The sequence below is a fragment of a genome, unplaced genomic scaffold (assembly GCF_019419815.1).
Source record: "Pyrus x bretschneideri cultivar Hongxiangsu unplaced genomic scaffold, Pyrus_bretschneideri_v1 Contig20, whole genome shotgun sequence".
Lineage (NCBI taxonomy): Eukaryota > Viridiplantae > Streptophyta > Magnoliopsida > Rosales > Rosaceae > Pyrus > Pyrus x bretschneideri.
The window spans coordinates 6,942,121-6,956,169 of NW_025999502.1; the positions used below are offsets into that span (position 1 = coordinate 6,942,121).

The 14,049-nt window shown below is 39.2% G+C and overlaps 1 protein-coding gene across 1 annotated transcript; it reads left to right on the forward strand.

The window, feature by feature from the left end:
• Window positions 1-3,724: 3,724 nt before the first annotated feature.
• LOC103937474 (glycosyltransferase BC10-like) lies at window positions 3,725-6,254 on the forward strand. The gene is made up of 2 exons (XM_009347421.2): window positions 3,725-4,565; window positions 5,428-6,254. The coding sequence occupies exons 1-2, from the start codon at window positions 3,975-3,977 to the stop codon at window positions 6,070-6,072; spliced, it is 1,236 nt and encodes a 411-aa protein (XP_009345696.2). The 5' UTR covers window positions 3,725-3,974; the 3' UTR covers window positions 6,073-6,254.
• Window positions 6,255-14,049: the final 7,795 nt, after the last annotated feature.

Here is a 14,049-nt window from a genome sequence, read left to right on the forward strand (position 1 = left end):
TGGAACAATGAGATGTAAACAAAGGAGAACATAAGCCTTTAGTGAATATATCTGCATGCTGATCCACATAAGCAACAAATTGGAGAGAAATGGTGCCTTGTTGAACACGTTCTCGTACAAAGTGACAATCAACTTCAATATGTTTAGCTTTTGAGTGCAAAATAGGGTTTGTTGCTAATGCCATGGCAGATAGATTATCACAATGCAGTAAAGGAGGAGAAGGACTGTCAATGTGCATACCTTTTAATAGTTGTTGCAGCCACACAATTTCTACAGTAGTCGTTGCCATTGCCCTGTACTCGGCCTCTGTGGATGATCTACTAACAGTGTGCTATTTTTTAGAGCTCCAAGAGATAGGATTAGAGCCAAGAAAGACAACAAAACCTGTAATAGACCTTCGATCATTGGGATCACCTGCCCAATCAGCATCTGTGTATGCTTTCAGTCCTAATGAGCCAAGTCGAAAACATAGACCCCATCCTAAGGTGCCTCGAAGATATCTCAAAATCCTCTTGACAACAACATAGTGAGATTCCAAAGGTGAATGCATGAATTGACACACCTGACATCAAGACCTCAATAACAAATTGACACATGGCACTCTTTTACAATTGACACTTGTCACAATCTAATCAACCTTATACTCTAACACTAACCACTTTAACAATAATTTGCTAGAAATGGAAGTTGTCGTATAGGTCGCATTGAGTGCGATAAATAATATTCATAATCTCATAGCTAGTAGCAACGTACATATATTGACATCACCACACGAAATTTAGGGCGCAGTCATCACGCGAAGATTTGGGTACGGTATGATAAATAAAACTAAAGTATCTTCTCGTGAATTGTTTCGTCACTGATACTTCACATGAAAAAGAACGCATTTAGAAAACCGAAGAGTACACAATATGCATATGTAAAGGCCTCATTCCTCTTAGTCTAACTCCATCCTCTTCATTTCCGCCACTTCAAATTTCTAGCAAAGCTCGCCACTTCCTAATACCATTCCTTTTCATTCCTTTTCTCACTCATCACCTCAGATCTTTCACTGTTGACTTGTGGTTATTTTGCCTCAACAGCTTTACCTCGCATCTAATTTTATCTCTCGCAACAATACCAAACTAGGTCCTAGTCTGACGGTCTCACCTCATGCCCTTCACATTTGGAAAAGCTTACTCTTTGAAAGCCACTTATCTCTCAAATCTTTCACCCTTGATCTGTGGTCGGATTTAGTTTGTTGCTCGTGATATTTGTAGGTAAGTTGAATGTTTTATGAAACTTTTTTTCTTTTTACAATTAAGTAGATTTCTTAATAGTACTAATATCCTTAAATTATTATTGTTTTGGGAAAAAAGGTCAAGAATCCAAAAATGAAACAAAAAACCAAGCTCAACGCGAGACCAACATAATAAATTTCGTACCTAGCTAATTTTATCAAATTTATGAATATGATGTGGAACATATATCTCATAGCGGATATTCATTATGTTTCCATAACGGAAGGGATCGCCATGTTTCAACCTCTAAATACATTAATTAGGCTACTGTATCTACTTATAGAATATTAGAAATTAAAGATTTCATAGCAATGAGCCATTCAGAATATGAGCTAAACAATAGATATGTATATAGTTTATTTATCTGTTTTTTTTTTTTTTTTTTGGTTGCAGAAAATTCCAGTAAGACATTTTGATTATCAAGATGACGCTTTATTTCATATGATGTGCATATTAAGGAAGAGGCCATTCATCTTCTATCGAATCGATGATTTACCGGTATGACAAAGATATCTCGTCAAGTTATATGTGTTTTTTTTTTTTTTGGTCTGCGAATAAATACTTTGATTATGCATGTGCTTCATTGTTTTGTCGCCAATTCATTACAGGTTAGCTCAGTCAACAAAGAGAAACACATTTGGGCAAGGAGGAAGTGCAAAGAGGAAGATCAGGCAGCTCATGAAGAGGAATGGCAAGAGAGCTTCAAGCAAGGCCGGAAACAAAAATATCTCAGAAAGAAGGATGATGATGAATGCCGATGGTTTCCATAGTGGCCATGGAGTTTTAACAAGGCGAGTCGTGTATATAAGAGAGCAATCACTTTCACTCCCTTTTGTGCTCAAAGAAGCTCAAATTAAGCTATCTTCTTTCTATAGCTTCTACTACATACCCAGCAAGCTCATCCAGACCCACTCTCTCAAACAAAGAAAATGAAGAAGCAGATAGTCAGCTCATCAAGCAAAGGAGGAAACAAAAAAAAGCTCAAAAAGAGGGATGATGATGAATACTGACGGACTCCATAGTGGCCATGGAATTTTTACAAGGCGAGTGGCAAGAGAGCTTCAAATGAAGGAGGAGGAGGTAAAGGAAGATAAGGTGGAGGAGGAAAAGACAAGGGACGAGGAAAGGAAGACAAGGAGGAGGCCCAAGAGGGGGTGGAGGCCAAGGAGCCGAGTTTCACTGAGTCACCTGATCAAATTGTTGTCGGGGTGAATGTTGGTGCTGCTCAAGATGTGCCTGTTGGACCCCTGCCACCGGCCGCTGCCGATTCTAATGAAGTAGATATGGAAATGGTACTTGGATTGAGTCAGTGGGGTTGATTCCCTCCCTGGAGAAGCAAGGAGGAGCAGGATTTGTGGTTTGGCGGGAAATTTCTAGTGGGCTTAGAAAGTTCTGCCTAGGTGGTTTAAATAATCTTCTCTCTTCCTCCTAATTGTCATTTGTTTTTAAATTAAATGCTTAAATTTTAATATGGTATCAGAGCTGGCTATAATTAAACTTAACAATTATATATGTAAATCGTGCTTTCGTAAATACCAATCCTTGCCATTGTTTCTTTCCACATTTGTGCATATCATTCCAAGAATGAGAATAATTATGCCACTGAAAATGACTAGAGAAACTGTGCCAAGATACTTTAATCAACCAAACTTTCAGCAGCTGCCAATTACCCTATTAGTCTTTAGTTTACAAAAATTTGCAATAACAGCTTGACAAGAATCATAAACATGTGGGATTAAGTAATGTGGAAGATAGTACAGTAGTATACTACCCTAGAAAAGATGTTTTAATAATTGAAATAACTTGTAACTTTGTGCTTCAAGCAAACCATGCATATATAATTGGTGAATTACCCTAATAAATAAGACTTTTCTCTACAACCTGTTGTGTATCGGGTTCAAACTCTCTCTCATCTTCATAGTTTAGATAAAATTAGTATAATTAATCATGTGTGCATATTAGTCAAAGTAAACAGGTAGTACCTAATTCAATATTTGATAGTGGGCTATTAAACGATGACCAAACCCTACTTGTAGAATGAGAAGTAAGATCGAGAACTTAAAAACTGGTCATTCAAAAGAAAGAGAGAAAAGAGGCTTAATTGCCATAATTTTAGCAGTGCTTTATGGATGCTGTATTTGTCATTGTTTGGCGATTGTCAATATTTATGGTGACTTGTTGGACCACGACCACACTCATTTGTGATTTGCCAATTCCAATCCAACGTGTTTGACCATTCAACATGCAAAGAGATTAACATTTGCCTAAGTTTTCATTTCTCCTGTTAATCTATGACAACCCGCTTAATTTTTGGTAATTGTCAAAAATTAAAAATGGGGTTAGCTTTTTTATTTTTCATTTTTTTTATTATTTTGTGTGGTATTGAAGGAATGGTTTGTCAACCCTCATCAGCTTAAACAATTTGCTTCAAGTTCTTGGACAACTTATGCTCCAACTGATTGCAAACTCCAAAAGGCCCTTTCCTGATTGCTTACAGCTAAATTACTATTAATCTCCTACTTAACTTTGAAGCACGATGTAGAAAGTCCACAAAGAACATGCTAAATACCTTCTCCACAGAGAAGCCTACATTTGCAAGAACTTTCAGCTTGACTTTACTATTAGCAGTTTGATGAGCTAGCCAGCTAGGAAACTCCTTCCTCGATATCTTTCTTTCCGATCTGGCCAGTGGAAATGACGAGCCATGAGCAATTCCAAATTCAGTCAATTTTCCGGCCCTTCCGAACCCTAATCCAGCTAAACCATGTCCTTCATTTCCTTTTCTTTGGCATAGGCTTGTCACTAGGTATCATAATTACCTTATATTTCCAGAGCTTCTCATTCACTACTTTTCAAGCCTCCCTAAATTCCATTAACAATATTTTTCCTTTACAACCATCATCACTTCAAGCTCAATCGTCGCCACCCCCATCACCAAATCCGCTTCCCCCACCGCCGCCATTTCTCATACTATCTTTCTCCAAAAATGGGACATCTAACAATGTTTCACTCACAGAACAAAAATTCCTTGTACACAATATGAGTGACAAGGAGTTGTTTTCGAGGGCATTGATGGTTCCTCGAATTCAAGATTTGCCTTACAAGCTTGTTCCGAAAGTGGCTTTCATGTTCTTGACAAAGGGACCTCTGCCTTTGTCTCCCTTGTGGGAGAAGTTTTTCGAGGGACACGAAGGACTATACTCCATCTATGTGCACGCACACCCCGATTTCAATGAATCAGTGCCTGAAGATTCTGTGTTCCATAGTAGAAGAATTCATAGCCAGGTTAGTTCCCTTCATTATTTTTGTGGATGGGAGTTGAGCTAAGCCCAAAATAGGTTAGCACTAATTTGGTATCGTTTTCACTATTTGTGTAAGTCGAACATAAAAATCTCCACCTACAATTGGAGATGAAAACCATTAAACCGTATGGTAGAGGTTCATTTCTATAATGGAAGTATTTAAATGTGATTGATCAAGTTAATATGTACACATCTCTTAGGAAATCAATTAGTGTGGAGCTTACTACTGATCATTTATCCAACATTGATATTGGTTTCAACTTTAGCATTCATATATCCAATAGCTTGAAGGCTGAGCCTTAAGAAAGTCCTAGGATAGTAATTCCTGTCAATATGTCATGCGCGTGTTTGACAGTAGTTTATATTACAACCACATTTCAAATACATTTTCAATGTTTTCTTTTTAAAAAATTATTCTCGGATTCAATTATTAGATATTTTGCATATCATAATACAATAGATCTTTAAAAATTGTTTTGTAAAACGTTACTAGACCGGCCCTAAGCTTCAGCTTTCCTAGCATAACCAATTTGTTAGAGTCTGGGTTGTGTCATGTTTGTCTTTATGTGAAGCAAAAATCAACTCAAATCTGCTAACTTCATGCAAGTTTCAAGTCGTATTGTATCTGTCGTTAAAATTACAATTAACCCAAACACGCTAATTCGTAATGGACCACTGAACTCATACATTCTAGACTCTTGTGGTGAACATTAAACCCCAATTTGTTGGAGATAATAAGCTCATGGATAAGAGTTTCTGTATTTTTAAGTATGACCAAAATGAAGAAGAAAGCAATTAAACAATCTTTGCTATATTTGAAACCAATACTATTCATTCGGTTGCAGCCAGTCTATTGGGGGACATCATCAATGCTAGATGCCGAGAGACGACTCCTGGCAAATGCACTTCTTGACATCTCCAATCAAAGATTTGTGTTGCTTTCTGAATCCTGCATTCCTCTATTCAACTTCACAACAGCATATCACTACCTCATCAACTCAAACCTAAGCTTCCTGAACTCATTCGATGACCCGAGGAAGCCAGGCCGTGGCCGGTACAACCCTCAAATGTACCCCATGATAAACATCACAGATTGGAGAAAGGGGTCTCAGTGGTTCGAAGTGCACCGTGAGCTTGCCGTCCACATCGTTTCAGATCGGAAATATTATCCGATCTTTCAACGGTACTGCAACCCTCCCTGTTACATTGATGAGCACTATATTCCAACACTTGTGAACTTGATGTACACTGAGTTGAGTTCAAATAGGAGCGTCACCTGGGTGGATTGGTCAAGGGGTGGTCCTCATCCTGGAAAATTTGGATGGATGGATATTACGGATGAGTTTCTTAATCGGATTCGGTTCGGATCAGAATGCACGTACAATGGCAATACAACTTCAGTGTGTTTCTTGTTTGCTAGAAAATTCTTACCTGACGCATTGGAGCCCTTGTTGCGGGTTGCCCCTTTGCTACTTGGTTTTGATCCATAATTTGTTGTATAATATTTCATTTGTGGTGTAGTTAAGTGGTTCACGTGAGAGGCGTGTGGACACAGGTTTAAGAATAAACCTAGAATTTGACTCAAGAAACAATAAGATTTGAGAGAATTTCATCTAAATAGTTTGGGTGAGAGGGTAATTGACATCCGTATGATAGTTTGGGGGTTTTTTACTCGAAAGTATTTCACATGCCTCACACATGATATTACTTAATGAAAATTTGAATGAAATTCTCTCAAATATAACGACAATCGGGCAATTGGAAGCCTTTTACTAATTAAGTGTTGGAGGGTACTTTGTAGCTTAATTGTTTCCCGATTTTAAGTATTGCATGGGTCCACTTCTTTAATGTTAACTCTTGCTCTTTTTTAGGCCCTATTAATATTGGGCCTTGCGCTTCTTTGGGCTGGTTTTTTCTTCTATAATTTAATGTTTATATTATCCAATCATTTTTGCTTACTTGTCAAGCTTTCGGTCATAAATAAGAATAAATGAATAAATAAAATAAACGAGTAGATTAAAAGACCCAATCGGTTGACCTTTAATATTATAGTGAACCACGAGATCGACCACACTGACCAAACTTGCCTATAGAGTGATTATCAAACAAAAGTTTGCCCAGAAGTTTACTCAGCAAGATCCTCCCGTTAACATCTCATGTATCAACTTCTGTAGAAGCAGACCAGATCATGATCGTTGGAAAATAATGGATCGGTTTGTGTCTACAATATAGGAGTTGCATGAGTCTTCATAACATGTAAGTCTTATCTCTATTAGAGAGATAATATAAATATATGTTAATGTAGCATTACTCTAATAAGTATTTCCAATCCTGATTGTATAGAGATCTTTTGTGATACAATTTATACTTTATCTGCCTATAATAAATACCCCTAATCATTTATTTATAGCTGGTTTTATCTATACACTCATTTTTACTTATCACACACCCCTCTTAATTTATGAACGTTAGATCGAATGAATTGAAGAAAATCAATGGACAAAAATTAATAAAGGTATGTGAGAAATAAAAAGATGTGTGTGAACGGCACTACACTTATTTATTAGTAGAATTAGGGCTGCTCCAACCAAGATTCACAGAAGATTTCCCTTCAGATCCATCCAATGTTTAAAAGCATGCAGTAATTTTGGCGTAGAGGAAATTTTAAATTCATTTGAGTCTACGTGTCGGGTCCCCAAGTGTATAAATAGATTACTACCATGCACGGTAATATGCTAGCTAGCACGATAGGAATCATAAGATTGGCGGTTCTCGCTCTCATTCCACCTGAGCGAGCGAGCTAGGTTACTGCTGATAAAGAAGCAAATGGGGTTCTGCTACTGCATATATCGTCTATCTCCTATCTTCAAATGGGGACCAAATTAAGGCCGAGTGTGACGTGTATAATTATGCTGTTGTGCGTTATGAGTGCTGTGCTGTGGTCCAATTAATCGTAAGGATAACGTGCTTCGGAGGGATCCACTGGTCGACAACCCATGAGGTCATCGTGCATTTCGGTCATATACCTTTACGTAAAATCTAACAAGTGCAACAGAGTCGATGGAGAAAGTCGAACAATCCCAACTTGTCTATATCTTTGTTCATAGAAAAAGCATAAAGTATAGGAATGAATTTCTGTATATTGACATCAACGGGATTTACAGCTTTATACAAAGTCTTACATGACTTGTTTCCTATTCTATTCCCTACAAATAAGGCTAATTGATAACCTAATAGGTAATTAAATATCAATCTATAATATTTGACAAATCAATCTAAGATTCCTTTCTTAACACTCCCCCTCAAGTTGGAGTGTATGTTAATGACACCCAACTTGTTGAGTAAGGTTTCAAATTGTGTCGAGCTCAATGGTTTGGTGAATATGTCAGCTAGCTGATTACCTGTCCGTATGTATGACGTGCGTATTATTCCCTTTTGAATCTTCTCTCGCACTAGGTGACAATCAATCTCTATGTGCTTTGTTCGTTCATGAAAGACGGGATTTGAGGCAATATGTATAGCTGCTTGATTATCACAAAACAAGGAGACCGGTTGATGATGATTCACTTGCAAATCGTTGAGAATGTTCCGCAGCCATGTTATCTCACAGCATGTAGTAGCCATAGACCGGTACTCGGCTTCGGCGTTAGAACGAGATACTGTGGTTTGCTTCTTAGTCTTCCATGAGATTGGTGCTTGGCCAAGCAAGACGCAGTAACCAGTTATCGATCGCCTAGTGTCTCGGCATCTAGCCCAATCAGCATCACAAAACGCTTGCAACTACAATGAACCTGTGGAAGGAAAGAGAATGCCTTGGTCAGGCTCTTGTTTGATGTATTTAAGGACCTTGTGTGCAGCATCAAGGTGTGGTTGCCGAGGCTTTTCCATGAATTGACTCAAAACATGTACCGCATAAGCCAAGTCGGGTCTTGTGATGGTCAAATATATCAATCTACCCACAAGTCTTCTATATGAAGAGGGATCATCCAACAATTTTCCTTCCAGTTGCGTGAGAGCCAAGTTTTGGTCTAAAGGAAACCTGGAAGGTTTCACGCTTAGAAAACCAACATCATCCAGTATCTCCAGTGCATATTTACGTTGACATAGAGTGATTCCATGCTTCGATCTTGCAACCTCTATCCCCAAGAAATACTTGAGTACCCCCAAGTCTTTTAGTTTAAAACGGTGAAAGAGAAGTTGTTTGGTTTTGTTAATCTCACATAAGTCATTCCCTACCAGTATAACATCGTCAACATAAACCAGTACAGCAATGAATGTACCTCGATGACTTCTAGTGAACAGAGAGTAATCGGACAAAGATTGTTGAAACCCAGCAGCCTTGAGAGCATTGGATAATTTTATGAACCATTGCCTCGAAGCTTGCTTTAAGCCGTAGAGAGACTTATGCAATTTACAAACTCGAGTCTCCCCCTTGCATCCAAAACTAGGAGGCAAAGACATGTAGACGTCCTCTTCCAAGTCACCATGTAAAAAAGCATTGTTCACATCGAGCTGGTGAAGGTGCCGGCCTTGCAAGGCTGCAACACTTAAGAGAACTCGAACAGTAGTTAACTTAGCCACGGGAGTAAACGTGTCACGGTAATCAACTCCTTCGACCTGATTGTATCCTTTGGCAACAAGACGGGCTTTGTACCGTTCGATGGTGCCATCGGGTTTGAGCTTCACTTTGTAGACCCATTTGCAGCTAATAGGACGTTTGCAAGGAGGAAGAGGCACGAGCGTCCATGTATGATTGGCATGAAGGGCTGCAAGTTCATTTTGCATGGCAGCACGCCAATGGGGATCCTGGAAAGCCTGGGAATAGCTAGTTGGTTCCTTATAAAGGGTGAGATGAGCAACAAAGGCTTTATAGAAGGGCGAGAGACAAGTATAGGATAAGTGAGAAGAAAGTGGATGGGGTGTACCTGACGACGACCTGACCACGTTCGTGGAAGATGTGGGAGCCGACCGGGAGGGGAGAGACACCTCGACATGAAAGTCCTGCAAAAACGAAGAAGGCTTGGTGGGGCGGGTACTTCGGCGGAGTGGGGGTGGGAGTAGGGTGTGTGTGGTCATGGGAGCAGATGAGGAGGGAGGGGAGGGTGTAAGGGTGGATGGTGTCGTGGCATCAACGAAAGGAAGAGGCTGAGGGGAAGGTGGTGATGGGTTTGGTGTAGAAGTATCATTAGAAGCAATGTCAGTATAGGGGTGAGGTGGGTGAAAGGGAGGTTCCAGGTCAAAAGATAGCAAGGGTGCGGAAGGTGGTGTTGGAGGAGAGGTTGTAGGTGCAGTTGAGGGTTCTAAATGAGAATAAGGAAAATTATCTTCAAAGAAAATCACATCCCGGGAGATAAAAACCTTTTGAAGTTGAAGATCAAAAAGTTTATAGCCTTTTGTACCATAAGGATATCCTAGAAAAATGCAACGACAGGCACGGGGATCAAATTTGGAGGGTTTGTGTGCATGAGTGGATGCAAAACAAAGACATCCAAAGACTTTGAGGTGAGTGTAAGTGGGTGGTTTGTGAAACAGCTTTTCATATGGAGTTTGTCCATGAAGAATGGGAGTAGGTGTGTGATTAATGAGGTATGCAGAAGTAAGGATAGCGTCCCCCCAAAATCTTTTAGGTAATTGAGTTTGAAAAAGCAGTGCACGAGCAACATTAAGCAGATGACGGTGCTTGCGTTCAACAACACCATTTTGCTAGGGTGTGTGGACACAACTAGTTTGATGAATAATTCCTTGGGATGCATAAAATGTATCAAGTTTAAACTCGGGACCATTATCACTGCGAACCATTTTAACTTGAGTGTTAAATTGTGTGGCAACCATATGAATGAATGGAGTGAGAAGGTTATTTGTATCAGATTTATGTTTCATCAAATAGATCCATGTGCACCTAGTATGATCATCAACAATGGTAAGAAAGTACTTTGCACCAGAAAGAGAAGGTACTTGATAACCACCCCAAATGTCAACATGAATTAATTCAAAACAAGAAGTAGTAGACATGGAACTTAAAGGGAAAGGCAACCTTGTTTGTTTAGCCAAGGGGCAAATTAAACATTGAGTGAGATCACATGTTTTATTGGAGAAAAAGGGAAACAACATAGTAACTTTAGGTGATGGATGACCAAGGCGTTGGTGCCAAAGGTTGGGAGAGATGGTTTGGATAACATTGCATGTTCCTTTCTTTGGTGAGTCAAGGTAGTAGAGTCCTTCCCGTTCAATTCCCGTCCCAATCATCTTCCCCGATCGTAGGTCCTGGATGACACAAAAATGGTTTAAGAAAAGGGTAATAGCAAATGAATCATAAGCCAATTGACTAATGGATATTAAATTTAACGTAAAGATTGGGACACAAAGAACATTGTCAAGGATAAAATTAGGAGAAAAAATGACTTGGCCAACATGAGTGACCGTGGCAAGGGATCCATTGGGTAATGCAACAGTGTGATTTTGAACAGGCCTAGAGGATGTAAGGGACTCGGGGCTGCAAACTATGTGATCTGTGGCACCACTATCCAGGATCCAAATATTGTGCTTGCCATGATGCATGAATGAAAAAGCTTTACTTGAGAGATCATCGTGGTTGGAAGAATTACCAACATGATTAGCAAAAGAAGATTTGTTTTGATGCAACATTTTAAGGATCTACTTGCAATCTTCTGGAGAGAACGGGAAGTTGGAGATCTCCTTGTTGGTCACGGCAACTTGATTTCCTTTGGCAGAATAGCTTGGTTCGCTGTCTATGACTGCTTTTCTTTTGCGGCAATACTCGTACGAATGACCCTTCCAACCACAGAAAGTACATTTGATATATGCGCGACAGTTCTTGGTGTTGTGATTCGTCTTATTGCACTTGTCACATCGCAAACCACCATCCTCAGTTTGAGGTTCTCGGCTTCCACCTTTGACAGCGAATACAACAGCTTCTGGTTGGGCAGTACTCCGTCCACTTGAGACTTCAACTTGCCCTTCATGACGAAAAACAAGCGAGTAAGCCTTGTTAACAGTGGGCAAAGGCTCGAGAAGGAGAGTGTTGCTGCAAACAGTAGAGTAAGACTCTTTCAAACCCATGAGAAACTTCATCGTCTTCTGGGTTTCAATGTAGAAGGTGATCTCCTTCTTTGTGTCACAGCCACATGTTAGGATAGAACACAACGCATCTCGTTCGTCCCAAAGGCTTTTCAGTTTGGTGAAGTATGTGCTCACGGTCATAGTACCTTATACACAGTCGTGAATCTCGTTTTCGATGTGAAACAGTTGGACAATATTCACATGGGAAAACATTTCTTGCAGGTCAAGCCACATATGCCGTGCGTCCTTGCAGTGTATGACGCTCCCAGAAATTTCTTTGGACATGGATCCGAGCAACCACGTTTTTACCAAGTTATTGCATCGATTCCATTGTTGTAATTCTTCAAATTGTTCTTCTTGAGGTTTCTTGACCGTTCCATCAACAAACCCTAATTTGTTCTTTACTGTCAAAGCCATGGTCATGGATTGAACCCATGTGCCATAGTTATCTTCCACGAGAGACTACGGCACAAGTATTGCACCAGGTTGGTCTGAGTGATGGAGGAAAAGTGGGTGATTGGGATTTTCCCACTTTTGATGCGAAGCCATGCCTGAAGAGGTTGGCTTTTCTGATACCCATAACGATGTCTGTTAGGGTTTATGTTTGTTGTTTTGCCTTTTATTTTCCCAGATATCGTTCACTCTGGTACCATCATAGAAAAAGCATAAAGTATAGGAATGAATTTCTGTATATTGACATCAACGGGATTTACAGCTTTATACAAAGTCTTACATAACTTGTTTCCTATTCTATTCCCTACAAATAAGGCTAACTGATAACCTAATAGGTAATTAAATATCAATCTATAATATTTGACAAATCAATCTAAGATTCCTTTCTTAACATTTGTAATTCGCAAAAGATGCGTGAATTCAAAAGCTTGTCCTGCATTAATTTAACAATAGTTACAACCTGCAAGAATTTAGTACGTGTTAAAACAAAGACTTGGGTATATCAACGAAGAATACTCACCATGACTTTCATCTTCTTTGGACTATATATAAAAACAAGATCTGCTATCGAACCAATATATATTTTTATTTATTTGATATGGGTCCACCAACTTCAAGACCCAATCCGGAATCCTATCTTAGGGTTCGGACGACCAACTCACTACTCCACAATCATCTGAGGGCTTGGAATCAATCCTACCCAAAGCGAGTTTGCCACGCAGACGACTTGATCCAGAAATTTTTCGCATCCTTAAATATTGAGGAACGCGTCATCCAATAAGTTGATGTCACTGAAGCAACCGTGCAAAGTGCCACAGGACATTGCTGAAGGCCAACAACCAAGAATTGTAGTTATTATCAGCATCAAATAACCGATCTACCCATGTTCTAGTTCAGCATTAAGTTTGAGGTTGCTCTTTCTTCACTGCCTATAAATAGGACCAAAGGCCTTCAAGCTCAAGGCCTTCATCAAAATTCAATCTCTAGTATTATACAAACCTCAAGTGATTCTTCAATCAACTCAATTGCTTTTCAACACTACCCAAATTGCTCTTCAGCAAAACCTCTAGCTCTTTAGCTACAATTGCAAATTAGCTTTCCTTTGAAGCAAACACTGCCTACGATCCTTGAGATCTAAAACTCTTACAACTCTGTCTCACTATGCTATGATTCAGTTGACGTACAATTCCAATCATCCTTGAATTTCTCTCTGAGGCATATGTTTCTTGTTCAGTCCAGTATGATACCAGTGGACTCCTATAGTATCATTTTCCCCTTCATGACCTAAATCTTTCTAGTCTTTATTGTGTTGTTTACATTTTTAGCCTATTTACTTTTCAAGTTATGTAGATCGACTCATCAGCCCTAGATCTTTTTGTAATTAACTATATCATTATTTTATAAAATGATTTCATTCAATTTTCTATTTTAATGGTAAGTGTAGCACTACTCAAGACTTGATAGTAAAGTTTACAAGTGCTCAGCACTACTCCCATACACCTGATCAAGGTGGTCCACATGTATATATGTAATCTACGCCAAAAGTAGTTGGGAGGTATGGGGATGATCGATGTTCAAGATACATATGCTTAAGAGTTATCATCCAAAGCATTACAGGCTGTGAGACAAATAGTGTAGTGGGTACATAGATGATCAGCTAGATTTGCTTATATCTTGTGCAATCTCTTTTGAATGGACACTCTCATTGACGATGATTAGATAATAATTGTAATTAGCACCATGCATGTTATGGAGTGCCCTCTTCAGTCTTCATACGTAATTTTGCTTCTGCTAATCAACAAGTACTTGGACGTTCCTAAAAAAATCCTAGCAAAAACTAGCGGTATGTGAAATCTATGGGATTGCAAATTTCACGTTAACACTATAGAGAAAGATTCTCTTACCCACAGATTTTGCTACTTGCATGTGCCTGG